The sequence below is a fragment of the Lepidochelys olivacea genome (assembly GCF_965140295.1).
Source record: "Lepidochelys olivacea isolate rLepOli2 genome assembly, chromosome: 20".
NCBI classification, from domain to species: Eukaryota; Metazoa; Chordata; order Testudines; family Cheloniidae; genus Lepidochelys; species Lepidochelys olivacea.
Window position 1 is genome coordinate 2,983,754 of NC_140430.1, and position 22,723 is coordinate 3,006,476.

General features: G+C 54.5%; 2 protein-coding genes across 4 annotated transcripts in view; one reads left to right on the forward strand and one right to left on the reverse strand.

The window, feature by feature from the left end:
- ACKR5 (atypical chemokine receptor 5) overlaps positions 1 to 5,555 on the forward strand; it is a 7,774-nt gene extending 2,219 nt beyond the window's left edge. Inside the window, exons 1-2 of one of the 2 annotated variants that reach the window (XM_084610748.1) lie at positions 32 to 108; positions 1,623 to 5,555. In XM_084610748.1, coding sequence (XP_084466874.1) covers positions 1,639 to 2,733 — 1,095 coding nt within the window. In that variant the 5' untranslated portion in view covers positions 32 to 108; positions 1,623 to 1,638 and the 3' untranslated portion in view covers positions 2,734 to 5,555. Of the gene's footprint in view, positions 1 to 31; positions 109 to 1,622 lie in introns of those variants that run through there. The other variant, XM_084610747.1, reaches the window with a different exon arrangement.
- Positions 5,556 to 10,217: 4,662 nt separating this feature from the next.
- ZBTB39 (zinc finger and BTB domain containing 39) lies at positions 10,218 to 20,791 on the reverse strand. 2 transcript variants are annotated; one of them, XM_084610008.1, is made up of 2 exons: positions 20,741 to 20,791; positions 10,218 to 17,226 (listed from the first exon to the last, which is right to left on the reverse strand). In XM_084610008.1, the coding sequence occupies exon 2, from the start codon at positions 17,129 to 17,131 to the stop codon at positions 14,996 to 14,998; it is 2,136 nt and encodes a 711-aa protein (XP_084466134.1). In that variant the 5' UTR covers positions 17,132 to 17,226; positions 20,741 to 20,791; the 3' UTR covers positions 10,218 to 14,995. The 2 variants fall into 2 exon arrangements, with proteins under 2 accessions (XP_084466134.1, XP_084466135.1); XM_084610009.1 differs by lacking the exon at positions 20,741 to 20,791 and adding an exon at positions 18,985 to 19,281.
- Between the last annotated feature and the right edge of the window lie 1,932 nt (positions 20,792 to 22,723).

The window sequence follows — 22,723 nt, forward strand, 5'->3', positions numbered from 1 at the left end:
GTATCTGTTTCAGATCTGAGGCTGGCAAAGTCCCTTCTCATTTTTGCAGAGTGACAATTGCTGGCACGTTAGCCACAAGAACGAAGCAAGTCTGGCTGTAGGGGGAAGGTCAGTTTCACCTCTCTTGGTTTTCAAGCTGTCCCATTACGCTCAGCGCAGCGCCTCAGAGGCTCAGAGATGAAACCCTTTCTTGCAACATGGACTGCGCGTGAAAATAAGGCTTTTTAACAAGGCTCGCCATTTCTGAGCTTGATGCTGGTTTCTCCCCGGCTGCAGAGGAGCAGTAGCGAGGGAGGCAGAGGGAAACACGAGGTCAGAAAATTGTCACCCCAGTTTCCAGCAACAGGTTTAGCATCATCTCCTCCATATTTTTTCGTACATTTAAGCGAGACTCAGAACTCGGCAGTGGCCACTGGGACAGTGATGACCGGAGAGCCAAGTGCTCTGAACCCAAATGCTGAGCTCCTCTGTAAATCTGGCCATTCGTTTAGATGCCGACATGGGAGCTGTGGCTCCTTTGAGAATCTCCCCCTGATTATGGGGGTTCTCATAGATTCCCAGAGTTTCAGGCCAGGAGGGCCCATTAGAACATCTCGTCCGACCTCCTGTGTAGCACAAGCTAAAGGATTTCCCCCGGTTACACCCGTTTTGAGCTCAATAACTCGAGTTTAGCCAAAGCATCTACAGAAGGGCATCCAGTCCAGATTCAGAGACATCCACCACCTCCTTTGGGAGTTTGTTCCGAAGGTTAATCACCCTCATGCTAAAGAAGTTTCCGTCTTATTTCTCACTGGAATTTACATGGCTTTATTTCCAGCTACTGATGCTTGTTCTGTCTTTCTCCCTTGGGTTAAAGGCCCCTTCGGTACCCAGATTTTGTCCCCGAGAAGGTACCTAGACACAGTCACTTCTGGATCTTCTTTTTGATAAACAGAATTTGCTGAGCTCACTTGAAAATCTGCCCACAAGTGACAGATTGTTCAAAGTCACATCAGGTACATCTACCCTGCAATAAAAAGCAGGACCAAGTTTCAGAGCCTGGGGCTCAGGATATGGGGCTAAAAATAGCAGGGTAGATGAGTTTGTGCTCTGGCTGAAGCTGGGGAGCCAAGACCCACCCCCTCATGGGGTTTCAGAGCCCAGGCTCCAACCCCAGTGCCTTCACTGAATTTTTTAGCCCCACATCCTGAGCCCCGCAAGCCTGAGCCAGTTGATCCGGGCCGGCCACAGTTGTGCTGTGGGTCGTTTACTGCAGTGTAGACATCTCAATAGCGACTCTACTGGGGGCAGAACCTAGATGTCCTTAGCCCTGGCCCAGTACCGTAATCAAAAGAGTGTTCTCCTCTACAGGAGACAATTCAACTGAGTGGGGACAGCAGTAGAGGTTGGGTGATCTGCTCTTCCAAGCAAACATTGCTGCTTGCGGGGGATGTGTGTGTGAAGGGGGGTGGTCGTGTGTGTCTGGGCACATGTGTGTATGTGTCTGGGCGTGTGTCTTTGTGTGTGGGGAGGGGATGATCTGGAGATCCGGAGAGGGCTTTGGAAAGGATCCCCACAGAATGTTACTACTTGTCGTTCTGCAGCCAAACCCCAGCAGTTAATCGCCTTCCCTTTCTTTCCAGCCGCTCGCCATCCACAATGGCCGAGGTGACCACGGTCCCCGCTGAGACGCCAGATCCCTTTAGCAAGTTCGGGGACTACCACAACTGGACCCAGCTGCTCCAATACCTGAATTACACCTTCACCTTCTGCGACACTCACCTGGACGAGAACATCAAGCGGGTGATGCTCTTCATCCTCTACTTGGTCATCTTCGTGGTGGGGCTGGTGGAAAACATGCTCGTCATCTGGGTCAACTGGCACACCTGGGGGAACAAAAACCTGGTCAACCTCTACATCCTCAACATGGCCATTGCTGACTTAGGGGTGCTGCTAACCCTGCCCATCTGGATGTTGGAGGTCATGCTCGACTACACCTGGCTCTGGGGCAGCTTCTTGTGCCGCTTCACCCACTACTTCTACTTTGCCAACATGTACAGCAGCATCTTCTTCCTGACCTGCCTCAGCGTGGACCGCTACGTCTCCTTGACCACTTCATCCCACTTCTGGCACCAGCATCAGCACCGGGCACGCCGCCTCCTCTGCTTCGGCATCTGGCTCTTCGCCGCCCTCATCCCCTTCCTGGAGGTGGCCCACACGCAGCTGGTGGACTCGGTCGAGCCCATGTGCATCTTCCTGGCTCCCTTCGAGACCTATGATGAGTGGGCCCTGGCCATCAGCTTAGCCACCAGCATCATTGGATTCCTCATCCCCATCTCCATCATCGCTGTCTTCAACATACTGACGGCCAGGTACATCAAGCACTCCAAGCCGGAAAGCAGGAAGCACTGCCTCCTGATCTATGCCTACATCGTCGTGTTCCTAGTGTGCTGGCTGCCCTACCACATCACGCTGACCCTCTTGACCCTCGATGGCAGCTACTTCATTTACAGCTGCAACGTTGCCAACTTCCTCTACTTCTTCTACGACATCATAGACTGTTTCAGCATGTTCCACTGCGTGGCCAACCCCATCCTCTACAATTTCCTGAGCAAGAACTTCCGCAGCAAACTCATCTCGGCCGTGGTGAAGTACATCCCCAAAGACCAAATCAACCAGAAAGGCGGGGACAATTCCTCTTCCAGCACCCAGCACTCCATAGTCATTACCAAAGACAACATCCCACCTAATTAAACATCCACCAGGCTCTCCACGCATTGCTGGCAGCTGGTCCCAGGGGTGGCTGGCTTCTATTTCTTCCCCTGGAGATAAGGCAAGACACTTTGCTTTTTGATGGCATTTTCTTGTTGCCACCCAGGGCTCTGAAAGCTGGAGGGACGGTAGAAATGAAAGCTGGAGGGAGCAGCAGATATTTTGCCTCTGACATGGTGCTGTATCAAATCTATTTAGCTAAAGAACCAGAGAGGAAGAGATGTCCTATATTTCAAATAAATGCTCATTGGTTTATTACTATCGATTATTCTGGCTACCCAGGGACCTCAATGCAAATCCGGCCACTTTGCTCTCCAGCGCCAGCTACGCAGGAGTTGGAAAGAGCAATGTTTTGCCCCCAGCTTTTCCGTGACTCCTGCCTTTTGCTTGCAGACGTGCTCCGGATATCCCACACCTGGAAGAGACCAGGCATTAAGCTGCCTCTTTCCTTGAACCATCTAGCTCAGAAAAAAGGAGTGGAATTTTTTTCCTTCAGAACAGACATCAATCTATGCGCAGTACCAGTGAGAAAGATGAGGGGCTGATCTCGCAAGGGGAAGCCAAAGGGAGTGGGAGCCACTCAGCACTATGCAGGATGAAGCCTTCACTAGGGAAACAGCATTTCACCGCCAATAGGAAACGGCTTTTGGAGAGCAATATTGCAACCACAGAGGGAAAGAAGGAGAGAGGAATAAGGTCACTGTACAGATGTGTTTCCCTAAGGCTTTGTCTACACTACCACTTTTGCCCGCCAGAGATGTGAAAAAAACACACACACACCCCCGACCGACGTAAGTTTCATCGACAAAAGTGCTGTTGTGAGCAGTGTGGGGTTGGCAGGAGAGGCTCTGCTTCCGACATGGCTCACGCCCCTCATTGGGGCTGGTTTAACGATGCCGGCAGGAGAGCTCTGTTCAGCCCTGAGCAAATTCTGCGAAAGCACGTGGGGAGGGGAAGGCGAGAAGGTAACTGGAAAGACTGGGAATTAATAACTCAAAAAGAACCAGCTGATCCATGGCCTTGGACTGCTAAAAATACGGGAAAACAAACTGGACAGGATCTGGAGAAAGGGTGCTTCGGTCAAGGAAAGGAGAGGCTGATGGCAGGATGTTCCCAGAGGCAGAGCCGTCCCTTGGGTATGGTGAATCAGGGTGACTGCTCCGGGCCCCATGCTTCAGCGTTCGTGGGTCATGCGGGGGATGCCAAGAAGGCCCGGGGGAGGTGTGGGGGCGGTTAGGAGTTTGGAGGGCCTGGTGCCAGCAGCAGGGGTTGGACGCGCACTCACTGGCTGAAAGCACGCGTTGCATTTCTTTTTCTTGCTCGGCATCGGGGGGCTCGGGCTCAGTCTCTGGCAGCAGCAGCAGTGACCCCAGCCTGCCCCGCTGGCTCCCGGTGTCACCCAGGCCAGGCTGATCCCATCCATTGCCCTTCTGCCTCGGACCCCCCAGCACAGGGGGCCGCCTCGCCCCTAGTACAGGTGCCACCCTGTGGCTCTCCATCATCCCTCGCCCCCCTGCACTGGTGTCCCCTCCCCACACCAGATTTCACCTGTACAAGAAAAGTTAAGGGGGCCCATACAGGCTGATTTGTCCCAGGCCCCACATGCCCATAGGGATGGCCCTGCCCAGAGGTTGAAAGAACGAATCATAGCAGACAAGAGAAGCTGGTGGGACAGGCCCTGCTTCTCTGACAAAGTGCGCTGCATTCATTATGGGGCTTTCGGGCGATACGCACCTTGCTTAGGGAGACACTCCATGTCCCTTTGCCTCCTTGTTCACCTGGGAGGCAAAGGGCAGGGGCCTGTGGATTTCTAAGATGAAGGGGTTTCCACAGCAAATAATTAGCCTCATCAGAAGGGGATTTTTTTTTTTAATTGCAGTGGAAAGTTACTGGTCTCTTGCCCGCCCTGCCCCACCCCTCAAGACCTCATGTGAAACAGATTATGTGACATTTCACGACATTGGGACAGATTAGAATGAGGTGCCTTTTGCATGGCCGGGGACAGCGGAGTCTGTATCCCCTTCGGGAGCCAAACGAGCCATGTTTCTCCCCGCTCCCCTTGGAATGCCTCCATGCTGCTCTTTAGCAGTCCCGCAAAGGGACGTGGGTCACTCCTACTCCTCTGCCCCCAGCCCTGGGTTCAGGAATCAAACTCCACTCTCCCAAACGGCGGCAGGCCAGACACACAACCAGCCAATCCAGTACCATTCACGCTCCCGGCGGGCCTTTTGCTGGCTTCCAGCACACACCTTGCTACCTACGTAGATCCACATTTGCCTGTAAAATGCGCCCATTCATCTCCACCAAGGCCTTGAATGCAACGGCTATGGGAAAAGGCACCAACCCTTTAAAGAGAAGAAACTTGTGCCCATTCCCCTCCTCCTGTTGGGCAAAGTTTAACAACGTGCGCAATGTAAAACAGCAGCATAGACTGTCAGCTTTTTGGGGCAGACACTTCTGCGTTTGCACAACACCTCAGACAGTGCGCTCCCGGCCCACGACTGGAGCTAGGCTATGCTGTGAGCATACAGATTGTGACCACCACCACGGAGCCAGGAACAGGATGGCAGCCACTCCCCAATGACGCGGGCCAGAGAGCCAGTCCTGAGCGCCCCAGGGACTTCTCATAGACGCGCCTTTGCTGTCCTCTTGGCTAAAGAAAAGGAAAGTCACGGCATGATAGAAAGACATTTGGTGTGTGATAAACCCGCTCTGCCTAGGTAGAAATGTATCCAATCTCTTCATGATACCTAAACATTTAAAGCTCTCTCTATTTGACCTATTAAACTTCATTTTTAAAACCACGGTTCTGTTGCCTGGCTAACTTTCGGTGCCACAATTCAGAGATATTAAAGCCAGAAGGGATCATCCTGTCTGACCCCTACACGACCCAGGCAGTAAAGTTTTACTCAGTGACCCCTGCATGGAAGCCAATAACACAAGGAGGGACTAGACAGCATCTTTTAGAAAGGCAGACAGGCGAGAGTACAAGATTTCCACTGATGGAGAAACCTCCACATCTCTTGGTGAGCTGTCCCAAGGGTTAATTGTCTTCAGAGTTAAAAAACGCAGAATTTCTAGTGTAAATTGGTCTAGCTTCAATTTCTAGCCATTGGAGCTTTGCCTGATAGATTAAAGAGCCCTCTGCCATCAGATCTCTTCTCCCCACGTAGGCACTTAAAAACCACAAGCAAGTCACCTCTTTACCTTCCTTAGCACTGAAAGACTATAGAGCAGTGAGACTCAGCCCCCAGTGGTTCAAGGAGCCAAATTAGCGATCTGCATTCCCCACAAGAGCCACCACAGTGTGAATTCATTGTTTCATTTACTATATGGTCATAGTTAAACAGTATGACGGGAAATATTTTGTGTGTGTGCGTATATATAGAGATATATACACACACAATTCTCACTGAAAAATGACTGACCAGATACTAGTCTCTTATCAACTGCAGTTGGTTAATAACAGAGTAAAAACATCCTAATTGGTTAATAACTTAGATTGGTCAATAATTTAAATCACACAGCGCTTTAATTTCACGTGCGGCACAGAGCCGCAGGAGAGACAGTGAAGAGCCACTTGTGGCTTGCAAGCCTCAGTCTGAGTATCGCTGCTAGCACAGATCTACCGATCTTAGGTACTTACAAGATCCTCCTTATGATAATAGCTGAACACCGTGCAGTCTTAAATATATTTATCCTCGCCAGAGTCCTGGGAGGTAAGGAAGGATTATTACAGATGGGGAACAGAGGGACAGAAAAATTAATTTTCAGGAGTGTCTAGGTGATTTGGGAGCCTAAATTCTACTGATATTCAATAAGACTTAGATTCCTAAATCCCTATCTGAAAATGGGACGTTGGCTCCTTTCAAAGTTTTACTGTAATGCCCAAGGGTACAGGGAGTTGGGGTGAAGAAGGGAACTGAACCGGTCTTCCCCAAATCCCAGGTTAGTCCCCTAACCGATTCAGGGACACCTGGTGCATGGGGTTGCGTCCCTTGCCATCTTGGCGAACAGCCGCTGATGGCCCTATCCTGGACGTGGGCAAACTACGGCCAGCGGGCCACATCTGGCTCGCAGGACCGTCCTGCCTGGCCCTTGAGCTCCTGGCCAGGGAGGCTCCCCCCAGCCCCTCCCCTGCTGTCCCCTCTCCCCCGCAGCCTCAGCTTGCCACGCTGCCAGTGCTCTGGGCGGCAGGGCTGCGATCTTCTGCTGGGCAGCGCGGCAACATGGCTGGCTCCGGCCAGGCGGGGCAGCTGCCAGACACGTTGCTCTGAGTGGCATGGTAAGGGGGCGGGGCGTGGGAGGGTTGGATAAGGGGCAGGGGTCCCAGGGGATGCAATCGGGGACAGGGAGCGGTTAGATGGGGCGGAGGTTCTGGGATGGGGCAATCAGGGGAAGGGGAACGGGGGGGGGGGGGTTGGATAGGCGTGGGAGTCCTGGGGGGCCTGTCAGGGGTCGGGGGTGTGGATAGGGTCAGGGCAGTCAGGGAGCAGGGGGGGTTGAATAGGGGGTGGGGCCCAGGGGGGCAGTGGGTCCTGGGAGGGGACAGTCAGGGACAAGGAGCGGGGGGAGAGGGGGGCTGGTTGGATGGGTGGGCGGTTCTGAGAGGGGCGGGAAGTGGGAGAGGGTGGATAGGGGCCGGGGCCAGGCTGTTTGGGGAGGCACAGCCTTCCCTACCTGGCCCTCCATAGAGTTTTGGAACCCCGATGGGGCCCTTGGGCCAAAAAGTTTGCCCCCCCCCGACCCTATACTCTGTGAACTCAGCTAATTCTTTTTTGCACCCACTTTTGCGCTTCACAGCATCCCTTGGCAACGAGCACCACAGGGTGACTGTGCAATGGGTGAAGAAATACTTGCTGCCCGTTCGTTTCACACAACAGACGTGGCGAGTACAGCCAAACCTCGCACATCGCTGCTAAGGAATTTAACCCAGCCCAAGAAATGTTTTAGAAGATTGGTCTGAGCAACAAGAGGCACTGGGTAAAATTTACAAAAGCACCTAAATGACGTAGGAGGCTAAATACTAAGGGGACACAGAGCATTCAGATGCTTTTGAAAGGGGCTGGAATAGTGTGTTTTCCAGAGCTAGAGCAATATATATTTTCCATCCATTTATGATGCTCAGTCTACGTGAAGCATGGCGTGAAACAGACTGAAAATGTTCCCAAATAATGTCAAGTTTCTCCAATATCTTACTTATGATGCTACCGCTGTGGGTCATCAAACATTTTAGACATAGCGTGATGGATAATTAAAAAGGTCATGAAAACTCTCCAACATGGCAATATTGTAGGGATATTTTTCTTAACACCGTCACAGATTGCTAATCCATGGGCTAGAAAAGCCATTTGGCCTTTAATAAACACAGGCTGTGCCAGAGCCAATAAACAAATGTGGTTTGGGCCACCCCAGCTCATCATTTCACGCACGCAGAAAATCTGGGCTGGGACAGGTGGCCCGGCAGTATCCCAGCTTTATAATGACTGTTCATTACTTACATGACAGTAGCATCGAGAGGTGCCAAATGGGACAGTTAGCAAACTGTACAGACATAGTGAGCCACAGCTCTTCTGTTCAGAAGAGCTTTCAATGTAGAAGGAGGGGCATTGCCAGCCAATCGAGGGGTGTGATCGTTCCCCTCTATTCGGCACTGGTGAGGCCTCATCTGGAGGACTGTGTCCAGTTTTGGGCCCCACACTACAAGGAGGATGTGGAAAAATTGGAAAGCGTCCAGCGGAGGGTAACAAAAATGATTAGGGGGCTGGAACACGACTTATGAGGCGAGGCTGAGGGAACTGGGATTGTTTAGTCTGCGGAAGAGAAGAATGAGGGGGGATTTGATAGCTGCTTTCAACTACCTGAAAGGGGGTTCCAAAGAGGATGGATCTAGACTGTTCTCAGTGGTGGCAGATGACAGAACAAGGAGCAATGGTCTCAAGTTGCAGTGGGGGAGGTTTAGGTTGGATATAAGGAAAAACTTCACTAGGAGGGGGGTGAAATACTGGAATGGGTCACCTAGGGAGGTGGTGGAATCTCCTTCCTCAGAGGTGTTTAAGGCCCGGCTTGACAAAACCCTGGCTGGGATGATTTAGTTGGGGATTGGTCCTGCTTTGAGCAGGGGGTTGGACTAGATGACCACCTGAGGTCCCTTCCAACCCTGATATTCTATGATTAAACCATCAAAGGACAGACAAGTCTAATGGTCACCCCCATTTTCCAGGTTGGGGTCTGAGGTACAAAGACAAGAAGTGGCTTGCCGGATGTCACATGTGAAGTCTGTGACAGAGATGGGAAATGAATCCAGATCTATCCATGCAGGGTGTCATACCGCTGCCCATCCCTGTAGCATCTGGGTGGCTTCCACATAAAATCAGCAGCAACAGAGAAATCCCTATAGCGTCTCTGGCACGTCTCCCAAAGCTCTCTAGTACAACTCCAGCATCAGCTCTCCCACAGTTTTATGGAAGGGTTCCGGTTGGCGAGAAGGGGCAGCAAAGAGCTTGCCCGTCCTCCCAGACCTCGCAATCTATTAAACTGGCAGGCCTGCTAGAGCGAAGCCATTTGACTTTCGGCTCATTGTCTCCCACACACAGCAGCCCTTCCACCGAGAGGACAAATGCCTGGGTTTTCTCCAAGAAGCACTTGAGACGGCTCCTCCGGGGAACGGCTGCCTCATTTGTTTGCATCAGCAGAACAACCAGTTCGTTCTCTCCCTGAACTGAGAAGGCAGCCTTGTCTCCAGAGAAAGGAATGTGCCTCTTGAAAAGACCAGCATCACCGGCTTGTTAGTTTGGTTTGCCAACGGGAAGACAACCAGCAGGCTGTCTGGGCCAGATTCGCGATTACACTAACTCTGGCAGCATAAAGGGGCCTTAAACGCAGGTATAAATGACTCCTTGGGAATCCCCCCTGTGGCAATATAGAGCTGATGGAAGGGCCCTTGGCATAGGGGATGAATTAGGGTATGACCAGACTATACTGCACCATAGCCATTCTCTGCTCCCCAGAGGCTATTGGAAGCAGAAGACGAGTCTAATTTAGAGTGGCCCTGAGGCCAGGCAGTGTGCAGCAGAATTACCTACAATCCTTGACCCCTGCCACTGCCCTGGCCCCGGGAAAAGGGTAACTGAGAATCAGGTCTGGGACCCACGCAGTGCTTGACCAGAAAGGCCCAAACCTCCACCTGCAGATTAAAAATAATAAACAAAAAGACACAAAGCGCAAGGGGTGGCTGTTTTCCATTTTATTATTCTAAATAAAAACCACACTTTGTGCTGGATGATGGAGTATAAAAGAATCCGATGTACAATGATTTTAGACATCTACTGTTTTGGGGGCGTGGGGGAGTTTACAAAATATACAAAACTTTACAGCAAATAGATAGTAACCACTTAAATATCAGGTCAGTACCTACTATTAACTTAATGGAAAGGTTAGACAGTAATTACAACTCTTTTTTCTGCTTCTTTTTTTTTTTTTTTTTTTTAAGAGATCTGGATCCTTCGGGAGAGGGGAGGAATGAAAGCAAACCCCATTTGTGTTTCAGAAATAAAGAGACCAGTCTCATAAGGTTACGTTCTCCATTGGGACACTGCTGCCTTTTGGTTAGAGACGGGGCAGCTTGCTTCAAGCCCCATTAGCATGGCAGGCACCTGGGATTAAACAGAACCCTACAATGCCGCTTGGATCGTTGATAACGTGTTGTCCTGTTAGAAGCCACTGTTTCATCCCCAAGGATCCCAAAGCACTTTACAAACAAGAATTAAACCTCACACCCACCCCCATGTGAGGTAGGTATTTCTTAGTGTCCCCCATGTTTACAGACTGGGGGGTAATTGATGCAAGAACACACACTGAGCCAGTGGAAAAGCTGGGAACAGAACCCAGGGGGTCTCTCTCCCAGCCCCCTGTATGGTCTACCAGACAATACTGTTACCTTTTCCCACTAGAAGTAGCATTTGGCTTCTGAAGCAGGGCCAGGGCATGAATAATTGTTAGGCAGTAAACCAAAAAACCAGCTCTGTGAGCCGGGGGCATCAGCAGGACATACATGGAATGGGAGACGGATTTTGGACTCTAGCCTCAGGGAGCAGAGCAGCCTGCTCTGGTTTCATGGTGAAAGCATGAGAGAGACTCCTTTTGTCTCTGGACTCCACCCAATCCTGCCCTCCACAAATCGGCATGGACATTGCTCGTGAAGACTACTTGATCTCCTAGCCTGGCTGGCAGGACCCAGTGGTAGCCATATGACAAAGGGGAGGCAGAAAACTGAATGGTAAAGAAGGTGGCCCAAGCAAGGGAAGACACCGGGACCCGCTGCAGATTGGTCATCGCGTCTGGGGTTAGGGCCTTGATCTAAAGCCCACCAAAGTTAGCAGAAAGACTCTACTTGACTCCCGTGGAGTTTGGGTGTGACATATCGAGGGAGGGCGCTCTGGAGGGTGACGGCTGGATCCTGGCATTGGATCCCCAGGCTGGGAGGGAGAGCCCAGGTTTTGGCCTCATCCCAATTCGGAGAAACTAAGGGATTGAACTTGTGACAGAGTTTTGCAAATTGGAATTTTTTTCACTTGCCCACGAGCAAGCACACAGTCAAATGGCTGCCAATCTCTTGAGTGTTTTGAGGGAGAACTAAATGGGTCATTATAACCCAGGGAAAAGCCAAAGGCAGAAGTGGGCAGGGATCTGAGTTCTGGCCACTCCCTGGCTGAGCCAACAGCTCCCCCTTCCTCGACCCACTGGCGACAGCTACGCTGAGCTGCGGAGCAGTCGAAGCCCGGGGAGCGGCAGCAGGGGCCTGCCTTAGCCGTGCCAAATAAATACCCAGCGGTTTCAGATGGTCCCTGGGCCACCCTGGCTTCACTGCTACCTCAATGAGTTTGTGGACACAAAAGGGGACTCACACCCCTAGCTCATACTGTAGACGTAGCCACAGACCAAAGTCACGAAAAAGGGGGCAGGCGTCAGCCTTCCCTTCCCCTGACCTTGGGCAGGGTGTCGCTTGCTTGTTAGTGTTTCAGCGTCCAAGCGTTTGTTTGCTTTTTTGCCGCAAAGGCTTTTGCTTCACTGCTTCGATTCGGGTGTGCAGACCTGTAACCGTGGGGCAGGGCCCCGCAGTGTTCCACACGGCTTCTGGGACATGGCAGAATGACCTCCGGATGGCTACGGGCACCCAAGAACTTCTTGCCTCTTTGAAAACCCTTCATAGGAACTCCCCTACTGGCTCAGACCTGCCGTCCATTTAATCAGCACCAGGTGGGGCAGGGAAAGGTGTAGGACACCCCCTCTATGACAATCACGGGTTCACCTGTTCAGTTCGACATGAAGTCAGAAGTCAGCCGGGGCTAGCAAAGTTCGGGGCAGATTTAATCAAGAACTAGAATTCTGTCATTTCAACATCCACTTCCTCTTTTAAACACCTTCCACGGAGGGCCATATCCAGGGGCTGGGTCAAGCTTGGAGCCACCCAGGGATATCTGCATACGGCATCCCTTAAACTGGTTAACATTACACAGACTACGGAGGGCAGATCTCAGATGATGGTCTTGCCACCATAGGCTTTTTCTCAGTGCCACGTGGTTTGACTGGGGCACCAGTGTTTGAAAGCGCACGTCAGGACAGAGGTCAGCAGGGTTCCTTCTGCTCAGGAGCTGTGGTTGGTTCCCCATGTGAGCTCTGGCACTGCCTGGAGGAATGCAGCCAGATGCCTTCAGGGCTCTGTCTCCATCGCCTGCACTCACATGCCCTTATCGTAGCTTGAGGACGAGCCAATGGGGGCATTAAACCTTTACACTGAAACAACCACCATCAGCTGCAGACGGGAAGGGATTCTGATGACCGTGCTAAAAAGCAGGAGCTTCCAAATGTGGCCGGGGATGCTGCCCTTCTGCAAATCCCACCCCAACCCTAGAGCGTGAAGTCCGACTGGCGGAATCGGTACCGCTCCTGACTCTAATCAACAGGAGATGAGCAAGAGACTCGCTCCGTTCCCCAGGGCTCCCGGCACAATTAACTCTTAACACCCTCGCCCCCTCAGACCGCAAGCTCCTGCCTTCCTTGTGCACCCTCAGACATCATGCCCCTCCTGCAAACCTACTCCTGGCGTGCTAGGCTAAGCAAGCAGTCTCTGCTTATTGCTCATTCCTCTTCCAGTCCTCATCCTGCCCTTTATCACGAGTGTTCGTTTCACAGGGCCCAGAAACAGAGAGCAGAGTACGGAGAAGGATGATGCTGCAGGGCTGTTATTGCACCCAGGGGCAGGGGTAGAGAGGGATTTTTTTTTAAAGGAACGTGAGGGGTCATTTCCCTAGGATGCTACATAATAATACTCATAAGTGCTCTTCATCTTCAACACGCTTTACAGACAGTAACTGGTTAATCGTCTCCACGCTCCAGGGAGGTAGGTAGGTACCACAAGTATTACCGCCCCCATTTTACAGATGGGGAAACTGAGGCAGAGAGGCGAAGCGACTTGCCCAAGGCCACAGTGAAGTTAGTGTTAGCAGTGGGGTTCGAACAGAGGGACGCCTAGCCCCCAGGCCAGACCAACGCTGCTCCTCTGAGGGTGTCTACACTGCAGCGATACCGAGCCTCCCCGCCCGGGCAGGCAGACTCCTGCTAGTTTTGCTCGAGCAGGTGCGCTAAAAATAGTAGCCTGGATGTTGCAGCACCAGCATCAGTTCTAGCGAGTCACCCGAGCTCAGATCCGGGGCTCGCCTGAGCCCCGGCCAGTGTGGCTTTTTTAGCCCGTTGCTTCGAGCGCAGCTCGTGTGAGTCAGTCCCTCTCAGAGGCAACATGGCAGAGAGAAGCTCCCTGGGGGGCTGGGGGAGAGGCTGGCAGAGTGTTCAGAGTGTATGGAAATGCGGGAGCCTGTCCACAGGTTCCCGTGGCTTCAAGCCCCGAGCGCTTCCAGGTTATGAGGTAGTACGAGTCACCTAGGGACAGCTCTAACCCAGGCTGCTACATGTGTCATATTCAAGCCTTTCCCCTCCCCGCCCCAGGGCAGTCACGCTGGAAAAACCACCCCGACCTCCACCAGCGGGCGCGTGTGAAAAGCTACAGCGTTACCCGGTGAAAGCAGAAGGGGCAAACTTACGTCGGCACCGACGACGTCCTTCGATAGAAACCACGTCACAGACCCGGTGGCCGTTCCATTACCGCGGGGTGGGGGGCTAACCCTGTAGCGGGGAGAATGCTCCTCCTGCAAAGACACCTTCCCAGGAGTTAAGGCAATGGTTTCTTTTCACCCTCATCCTAGAGGGCTTTGCACGGGCACAGGGATGCCCGATGCGCTCCACACCCCAACCCCTAGACTGCTGCGCTACCGACTTAGGGAGGGCGGGGTGAACTACAGGTCGTGCCCCAGCAGCATTAACGTGCTACTGCAGGCCGCAGAATCACAGAGACTTGGAGGGGATGATCTCTGCTAAAAACATTTCTCTTCGGTATGGGGGTGGGGAAAGGGGGAGAACAAGGGGGAAACCAGCCCTTCTGCCAGCATTTGCTACGTGCTTCCCCTGGCTCAGTGACTCTTCAGAGAGGGTAACGTGTTCCCTCCTGACAATCTAGCCTAGTTTATGGAGAGAGACCTCTCCTCTTTTCTCCAAGAAGCTCTGCCCCTGAGCTAGGGCTACTCTGTTACGCCTACATTTCCCTGCCTCTCAAATGTGACTTTTAAACTTCAGAAGAGGTAAGGGAGGAGGGGGGTGGGGGGAAGGGGGAGAAAACAATCAACATCGAGTCGAACTCCTGGAGCGCTCCCCGGGCCGCAAGGCCACACTCTGCTTTTTTCCTCCCAGTAGCAGCAAAGCCTAGAAGAAAACCAACTAGTGTTTTCGTGTCCAACACCTTCCCGTCCCGGCTCTACTGAGGCTGGCTGTCAGGATAATAGCAGCATAAATCTAGGTGTGATCTCAAACCCGTGGGAGGCCAGGCTAGGGTTAACCTGCTCGACGGAGATAGTTGTCTATTTATTCGATCCAAAACCTGGGAAGAAACGCCAACCCACGGAACTCAGCGGCCTCTAACAGGACTGGAGGTAAGTAAAAAGAACGGGCTTCTTGGTTTAGCTCACGTGCTGTTAACTGGAAGGATGCCGACAGAAAAATCCCGAGGCAAGGCCAAAAAAAAGGAGAATTCCATCCACAACGTCCGACTGTTAAAACTGTGTGTAAGTGCGGGGGGGGGAAGTCACCACTTTGTAGTTAGCGTTTGCTCCCCCACCCCACCAGCGCCGCCCAATCAGCTGTCTGTGTTTTTCTCTGCGTCTTTGGAATGGATTATGTACATGAACGTCTGTTCGATGGTGAAATCGGGCGGCAGGCTGCCTTTGTGGACGCCGATGTGCTTGCTCATGAGGTTTAAGGTGGAGCTGTAGTGTCCACACACAGTGCATCGGTACATGAGGGCCCCCGAGTGCGTCTTCAGGTGGCACTTGATGGTGGAGCGGCCGCGGAAGAATTTGTGACACACTTTGCACTGGTAAGGCTTTTCTCCCGTATGAATCCTCCGGTGGTAGTTGAACTCGCTCGTGTGGGCAAACCTCTTCCCACAGACCTTGCAACTGTACTTACTGTTTCCTGGCTGGTTCTGCAGAGCCAGGTCCTCGCTCAGGAATTCCTCGGGCACCTTCCTCTTCTGGAGGGCTTGCTGCTGGAGCCGGTCTCCGAAGCTGGGCCGGACGACGTCCAGGCTGCCGCCACACTTGTGCTGGCTGACATGGTAGCGGTACGCCGCTTCCAGCTTGAAGCTCTGGCCACAGAAATGGCATCGGAAGAGAGTCTCTTCCATGCTTTGATGGACGGCCATGTGCTTCTCCAGCAGATGCCGGTCCACGAAGCTGTTAGCACAGATGGAGCAGGAGAAGACGGAGATGCCCAGGTGGGACAGGGTGTGCCACATCAGGCTGCAGAGGTTGAGCTGCCGCTGGTCGCACACGCCACATGTTTGGCCTTTCAAGTTCACGTGGTCCAGGATGTGGCCCCGGACAGTGTGGAAATCTTTGGCCAGTGGCTTCCCGCAGGCGGTGCATACCAGCTCCGAGCCGGGCCCTCCGCCAAACAGGTTGATCTTGCTGGGCAGTGGGTCGCTGGGGTGGACGATAACGTTGTTGTCAAACACCCCCTCTCTCCGGTGGAGGGTGAGCTGCCATTGGGTGAAGAACTTGGTCTCGCACATGTCGCAGGAGAAGAGGAAGATCCCGATGTGGGACAGGACATGGGTGACCCGGGAATTCCGGTCCTGGAAGTGGGTCTCACACACCTTGCAGTTGCCGGTGAGCAGGTCCACGTGGTCCCTCGCATGCTGGCGGATCAGCTGGATGTTGGGTTCCAGGACCTTTTTGCACACCTGGCAGGGCATGGCCTTGCTCTCCCGGCTGTCGTTCTCAAAGGCCAGCTCCTCCTCGCTGTCGTCGCTCAGCTCAATGACCTCCTCCACCGGGCCCAGCTCTTCGCCAGCGTCTTCAAAGTGCAGCTCGTCCGCCCCTAGGTCCTCCAGCTGCAGCTCATCCATCTGCCCGAAGCCCTGATCTTTGGATTGGTCACTGTTGCTGGGGCAGGAGTTGCTCCCGGTGGAGATGTCCAGCGAGGTATCAGCAGCGAAAAAGCTGGTCTTGCTGAAGTCCCCGTTACTCTGGATCTTATAGGGCTGGCAGGTACTTGCAGTGGTTTGAACGGCCATGTTTACATTGCCCAGGCTGGGTTGAGCCACCATGTTGGTGGGAGAAGCAAACTGCTCTGTCAGTTCCTGCTCTTCTGTCTTTGGAAGCGGTTGATGCATCAAAGGCAGGTTATGGCCGGATTCACTCATGGGATTCCTGTCATCCTCTTTGTAGCCACCTGCCAATTCCCCATGCAAGATGCAATTCCGCTCAGGGCCAAAGTGCTCCCCACTGCTCCGGAGTTCGCCCAGGGAAGGGTTTGGTTCTGTCGCCGTGCTGCCCAAAGGGCCCGAACGGCCTTCTCCCGACCCAGAGGGCTGCTTGGTAATAGCTGAGCTCTCCAAGTCGGGGAAGGTGGAATGACAGGCCTTGAGCAGATCCTCCATGCCCAGCCTCTCTGCCACCTCGTATATGACGCCCACGTTGATGAGGTCCGTGAAGAGCTCAGAGGTGTAGACAAAGCTCAGGATCTTCTCAAAGTTGGCCGGCGTGATGAAGTCCACCACGTAGGTCCTGGCAGCGTCCAGCCCCGTATTCAGGAAGAGGTTCTGGAAGTAGCCGGCCGCGCAGGCCAGCACTGCTTTGTGTGCAGCAAAGGAGCGGCTCCCCACCACAATGGTGACGTCACACATGGTTTCCGACAGCCTGCACTTGTTGAGTTCCTTCAGCAGGTTGTTGGGGTGATCCGTGCTGTGTAGCTTGATCCTCATGCCCATCTTAGCAGTTGCTCAAGAGTCCCTCCTCCTGGTCAGCTTCTTATTCATTCGTTCACCAGGCGCTTAGCATCCAGCGGCTGGCAGGGCGAGGGGCTCTAAAAAGAGGAAAATGCAAGAGTTTACACTTCGGGGTCATCACTGGTTTGGGGTGAAATGTCCCGGCATGTTTCACGCTTGCGTAAGTAGCAGCCAGGGAACAAGGCGGCTGCATTGGTGGAGATTCTCTCTCCAATTACCCATTCAAAAGATACACAGAGGTGAGGGGGTATGTCACAAATGAAAAGACAGAGAGAAGTGGCTGCATTCTTGCTACTCTCCTAAATGGGAATGTGTAATTTGGCATAATGATTATGATGCTGGGACTCGAGACCTGCTGAATTCTACACACACTTATAAATCCTTTAGATTTTTAAGACCAGGTTAGACAAACATGTGACAGGGATGGGCTTGGTATCCTTAATCCTGTCTCCGTATGAGGGGGCATCTTCTCAAAGTTCCTTCCAGCCCTACATTTCTATGATTCCATTCTGTGTCGGTTCTTATGCTGACCTCATCACTAATATCTGGTCCACTCTTCAAAGCTAGGTTGACATAAGTTAGGAGCTCAGGGGTATGAAAAACTCACGCCGCTGAGAGCCATCAAAGATTCTGCCTCTTGGAGAGGTGGACGACCAACAGCAATGGAAACCGCCCTTCCATGGCAGTAGGAAGCATCTACACTGCAGTGCCCCATAGCTCGGCTGCTGCAGCAATTGCAGTGTAGACATGGCTTGAGTGTCTTCCAGTTCTGCATGAAGTGACATGACTAGCACCTACCTTTTGCCCTGTACAATTTAGAAGATATACAGATACCGAAGCAGTGAAGGGTTAAGGATTTCTTTTTCCCCCTCTCGGGAGAGGCATATGCTAGATATTTTTTCTAATGCCTTGACTACACACAAACTGGCTCTGATCTCAGTTAAACCAGTGCAGCTTCTGCATGTAGACAACGCCTAAAGAATTACTACTATTCTTATCTCGTTGAGATCCAAAATACCCCCGGGGCAATTCTCACTTCACCATCAGAATTGGCAGAGGTTAAAAATACAAGAACTGCCACCACAGAAGAGACTAGTGGTGCAGTGAGCCTGGTATCGCACCCGAGGTTCATGAGTGAACCTAGTTTAAGATCCTGCAGCAACACAAGGAATAAAAAATAAAAGTCTGCAACTTTAAGAAGCGTGTGAAAAACTCAGAGCAAGTTCTCTCCTTCGCCTCCTGTGTCTGAGCTAGGCTATAGCTATTATTAAACATTGTCAACTCCCTGCCTCAAAAAGCAAATGGGGGAGTCCCACAACAAGCAACCCCCAGGTATTCCCTCCGGCGGAGTCCCTTTGATTGACCTAGAGAATGGTTCACGCTCTCATCTACAGGTACAGTGCCTCAAACCCTTTCCAAATGACAAGAGAGGCTCAAATAAGGGCTTAGGTCAAAGGTGCAAAAAGACCAAATAAAAAACCTTGCTACAAAAAGTACTTTACTTTGCCAGTCACTATCTGAGCTCCTGTTTCTATATGGGGGTCTCTGTCTCCCAGCACGACTTCCCTACCAGTTCTGTAGTAGCCTCATTAGCTATCTTTATAAATACGCAACCTGGATCGCAGACTTCTTCCTCACTGGCTGGGCACTATCACTTCTAGGTCTCTTCTAGTCAGTACGGCTCCGTAGATTCCTTCTGCCCACTGAATATCTCCAGATCCTCCCCCGGCCCCAACACACGCACTGACTTTCATTTGCCCGGTTGGCTCTCGTTTCAGGTCTTGCCCCTAGTCCTAAACCCTCTACATCTCTTTGAATTATTTCTCTGCTCTCACCGGCATCTGCATCCGCTGTCTTTCCAGACCATTATTACAGAAGACTGGACTTGTGATACCAATCTCTGCGAGACCCGACCAGACCGCTCCAACTCGGCCTGCACCCCCTCTTTGTTTATGATCTGTTGGGACAGTTTTCAAATTGGACAGACTACTCCGTATCGAAACGTATCCAGGGCAGCAGCGGGCTTTGAACCTCAGCCCTGGAAGCCTGTTCTCAATTTTTCCAGGACACCAAAGGAGACAAGGGGAAGATCCAGATACCAAGTAGAGAGGCGGCACAGGAAGCCCAAGGTTGCTCCAGTTTAGAAGCCATGAAAGAGGGTGTCCCAGTTTGCAGACTCTTAGCACCCGGGGGATTTTCTTAAATAGGGAATCTTGGAAAAAGAAAAGAAAAGCCACCCTGATCAATAATTCACCAGGGAAATGGGAGGTAACGGGGGCTGCTCTGTTTGGAGCGTAGAGCATGCAATGCTACCCCTGAACCTCACGGAGTAGGTCACCCCGGGCCCCGTTAATGTTGCCTATAGCAGCTGCTTCTCCTGCTTTGCACGTGTACAACCTCAGGTCTGCCTGTTTATTACGTGCTTTCCTTCCCTCTGCTAGAGGGTGAACACCCCAGAGGCCAAAAGAAGGGATGGGGTCCTCAGGGTAAAGGGGGGGATGGATGGGAGGAGGGGGAAAAGATGAAGGGGGGCTGCATGGATGAGTAAGGAAAGCGGAAAGATGGGATGAGCCACCCAGGCTCCCCCACTTGGAGTACGTGTTTTGGGGGGGTGGGGTGGAAATAGGGGCTCTTCTCCGTCACAGGGTTGGGGGGTGGATGAAAGGGTGGGAAGGGACATGGCAGGGGAATGGGGCAATCCAGCAGGAGGCAGACAGGGTGAGAGGAGGCTCTTTAGGAGGACAAGGGGGCTTTGGGGGCCAGCGTGTCCATAGGTGGTGGTGGGGGGCAAAGGGAAAACTGCTTGGGGAGCGACCGAGAGGGACAGCAGTAGGTGCCAGTGGGGAGAACTTAGGAGGGGGCAGAGATGGCAAACGAGGCGGCCCCTGTCCAGGCAGCTGGGATCCCCCCAAAAAGGGAGGGCGAGCCCCACACGCGAGGTAGGTGGAGAGAGATCCCCATGCAAGAGGCGGAGGAGTCCCTTGTACAGCGAGAGGGTTGGGGGGGGGTCTCCTAAATAACAATCCCCCACACCAGACGGGAAGGGAAAAGTCGAGTCCCGTACTGAGGCAGGGGGAAGAGGGGTCCCCCCGACACAGGAGTGGGGAAGAAAGGCGAGATCGGGATCCTTGTCCCCAGGGAAGGGGGCCATAGAAAGGGGATGGAGGCAATACAGGTCCCCTGTGCAGGAAAAGGGGGGCTTCCCTATGCCCAGGAGGATCCCCTATGCAGGGGGCAGGGATCCCCTATACCGCAGGAGGGGGGTCCCCCATTCGGGAGGGCGGGGGGGTCTCACAGGGGGTGGGGCCCCATCCAGGGGTCCCTCATTCAGGGGGAAAGGGGGGGGCTCATAGGGGAGGGGTCCCCTGCTGGGGGGGAGGGGGCAGGGGTCCCCCATGTGGGGGGGACAGAGGGGGGTCCCATGGGGGGCGGGGCGGGGGGGCAGGCCGGGGTCCCGCGGGGGGAGCGGGGTCCCATGGGGGGGGCGGCAGGGGGGGGTCCCGCGGGGGGGTCCCATGGGGGCGGGGCGGCAGGGGGGGTCCCGCGGGGGGGGCGGGGTCCCACGGGGGGCGGGGCGGGGCCCCCCCTTACCCGGCCGGCTCCGGGCACCATCCCCGCTCGGCTCCACACAAAGGCTCCGACCCCCCCGCTCCGCCCGCCCGGCCCCGCCGAGGAGGCGGCCGCGCCGGGCCCGGCAAGAGGCTCCATCCGCCCCGCCGAGCGCCCCGAGCCCGCCCGGCCCAGCGCCGCCCCTGCCCCGGAGGGGGCACTGCAGCCGGGGGAGCGCGGGCGGGAGGAGGGGGAAAGGGGGGGGCGCAGGGGGCAGGAAGAGGGGGGCGGGGGCAGGAAGAGGGGAGCTGGGGGCAGGGGCGGGAGGAGTGGGGGCGAAAGGGGCAGGAAGAGGGGAGCTGGGGCCGGGGGTGGGAGGAGTGGGTGCGAAGGGGGCAGGAAGAGGGGAGCTGGGGCCGGGGGTGGGAGGAGTGGGGGGAAGGGGGCAGGAAGAGGGGAGCTGGGGGCGGGGGCGGGAGGAGTGGGGGGAAGGGGGCAGGAAGAGGGGAGCTGGGGGCGGGGGCAGGAGGAGTGGGGGCGAAAGGGGCAGGAAGAGGGGAGCTGGGGCCGGGGGTGGGAGGAGTGGGGGGAAGGGGGCAGGAAGAGGGGAGCTGGGGGCGGGGGCGGGAGGAGTGGGGGCGAAAGGGGCAGGAAGAGGGGAGCTGGGGCCGGGGGTGGGAGGAGTGGGGGGAAGGGGGCAGGAAGAGGGGAGCTGGGGGCGGGGGTGGGAGGAGTGGGGGCGAAAGGGGCAGGAAGAGGGGAGCTGGGGCCGGGGGTGGGAGGAGTGGGGGGAAGGGGGAAGGAACAGGGGAGCTGGGGGTGGGAGTGGGGAGAGCTGAGGGAAGTTGAGGGGGCAGCTGATGGGGAGCGGGGCTCGAGTCAGGTGATGAGGGAGCTCTCAGGTGATGGGGTAGGGTCCGGTGCGGGATTAGGGGAAGCTGGGGGGGGGCGATGCTCGGGAACTGCTCCCTACGCAGCCAGGCAGGACTCTGGGGGAGCCTCCTCTCCCCAGGGCAAGAAGCTCACACGGCTTCCACCTTCCTGGGTCTGAGCTCGGAGCATCCAGCATCCTCTGCCCCACCCTGCGCTTCCCACAGCCAGTCCGCCCAGGCGGGGTCCTGGGGGGGCCAGAGGGTCCTGCCCCCAACTCCGCAGCCAGACGGGACTCTCAGCCAGCCAGGAAAACAGAAGGTTGATTAGACGACAGGAACATGGTCTAAAACGGAGCTTGTAGGTACAGAGAACAGGACCCCTCAGCCGGGTCCGTCTTGGGGGGCAGGGAGGCCAGAGCCCCGTCTGGGCCTCCCTCCATTTCCCCAGCTGGCTCCAAACTGAAACTCTCCAGCCCCTTCTCCGGCTTTGTCTCTTTCCCGGGCTAGGAGGCCATCTGATCTCTTTGTTCCCCAACGCCTTCAGTTGGCACCTTGCAGGGGAGGGGTCCAGGCCATCAGTCCCCAGGAGACAGGGTGTCGGCCATCCTCTGGGCAGACACCATCCCACTGGCCCCCTAGGGTGCCGCCACAATCACACCCCCTTAGCCCCCCACCTAGGCACTTAAGAACTGCATAGGGGAAACTGAGGCACCCACACAGTATTCAGAGAAAACATTAAGAACATTCCCACTTTGTCACGGGGGCAGTGAGGAAGGACTGGGGGTCAGGTATTGGAGAGGGAAGGGGGGTCAGGGGAGCTGGGGGCAGTCAGGGCGGGGTCACCCGAGAGGAGGATCTGCAGAGGGTGCAGTGACCCCCTGTGCCCCCCAACCACAAAGCAAGCTAGGGGACACTGGGAGCAGGATGGAGACTGGGGGACATGGGGCAGGAGGACAACTGGGCCCTGGAGCAACCTACAAGCAAGGACAGAGCAGGTTGCCCTTGTGGTGAGGAGCAAATCCTGGCCCGGCTCTTCTGGGGCTGGCAGGTGAGTGAGGGCCCTGAACCACTCCATTGGGATTGATGGAACAAGTGCTGGGGCAGGAATGCCTGAAGGCTGGCGTGGGGGGCAGAGCTCCTGGTGCGGATCCCA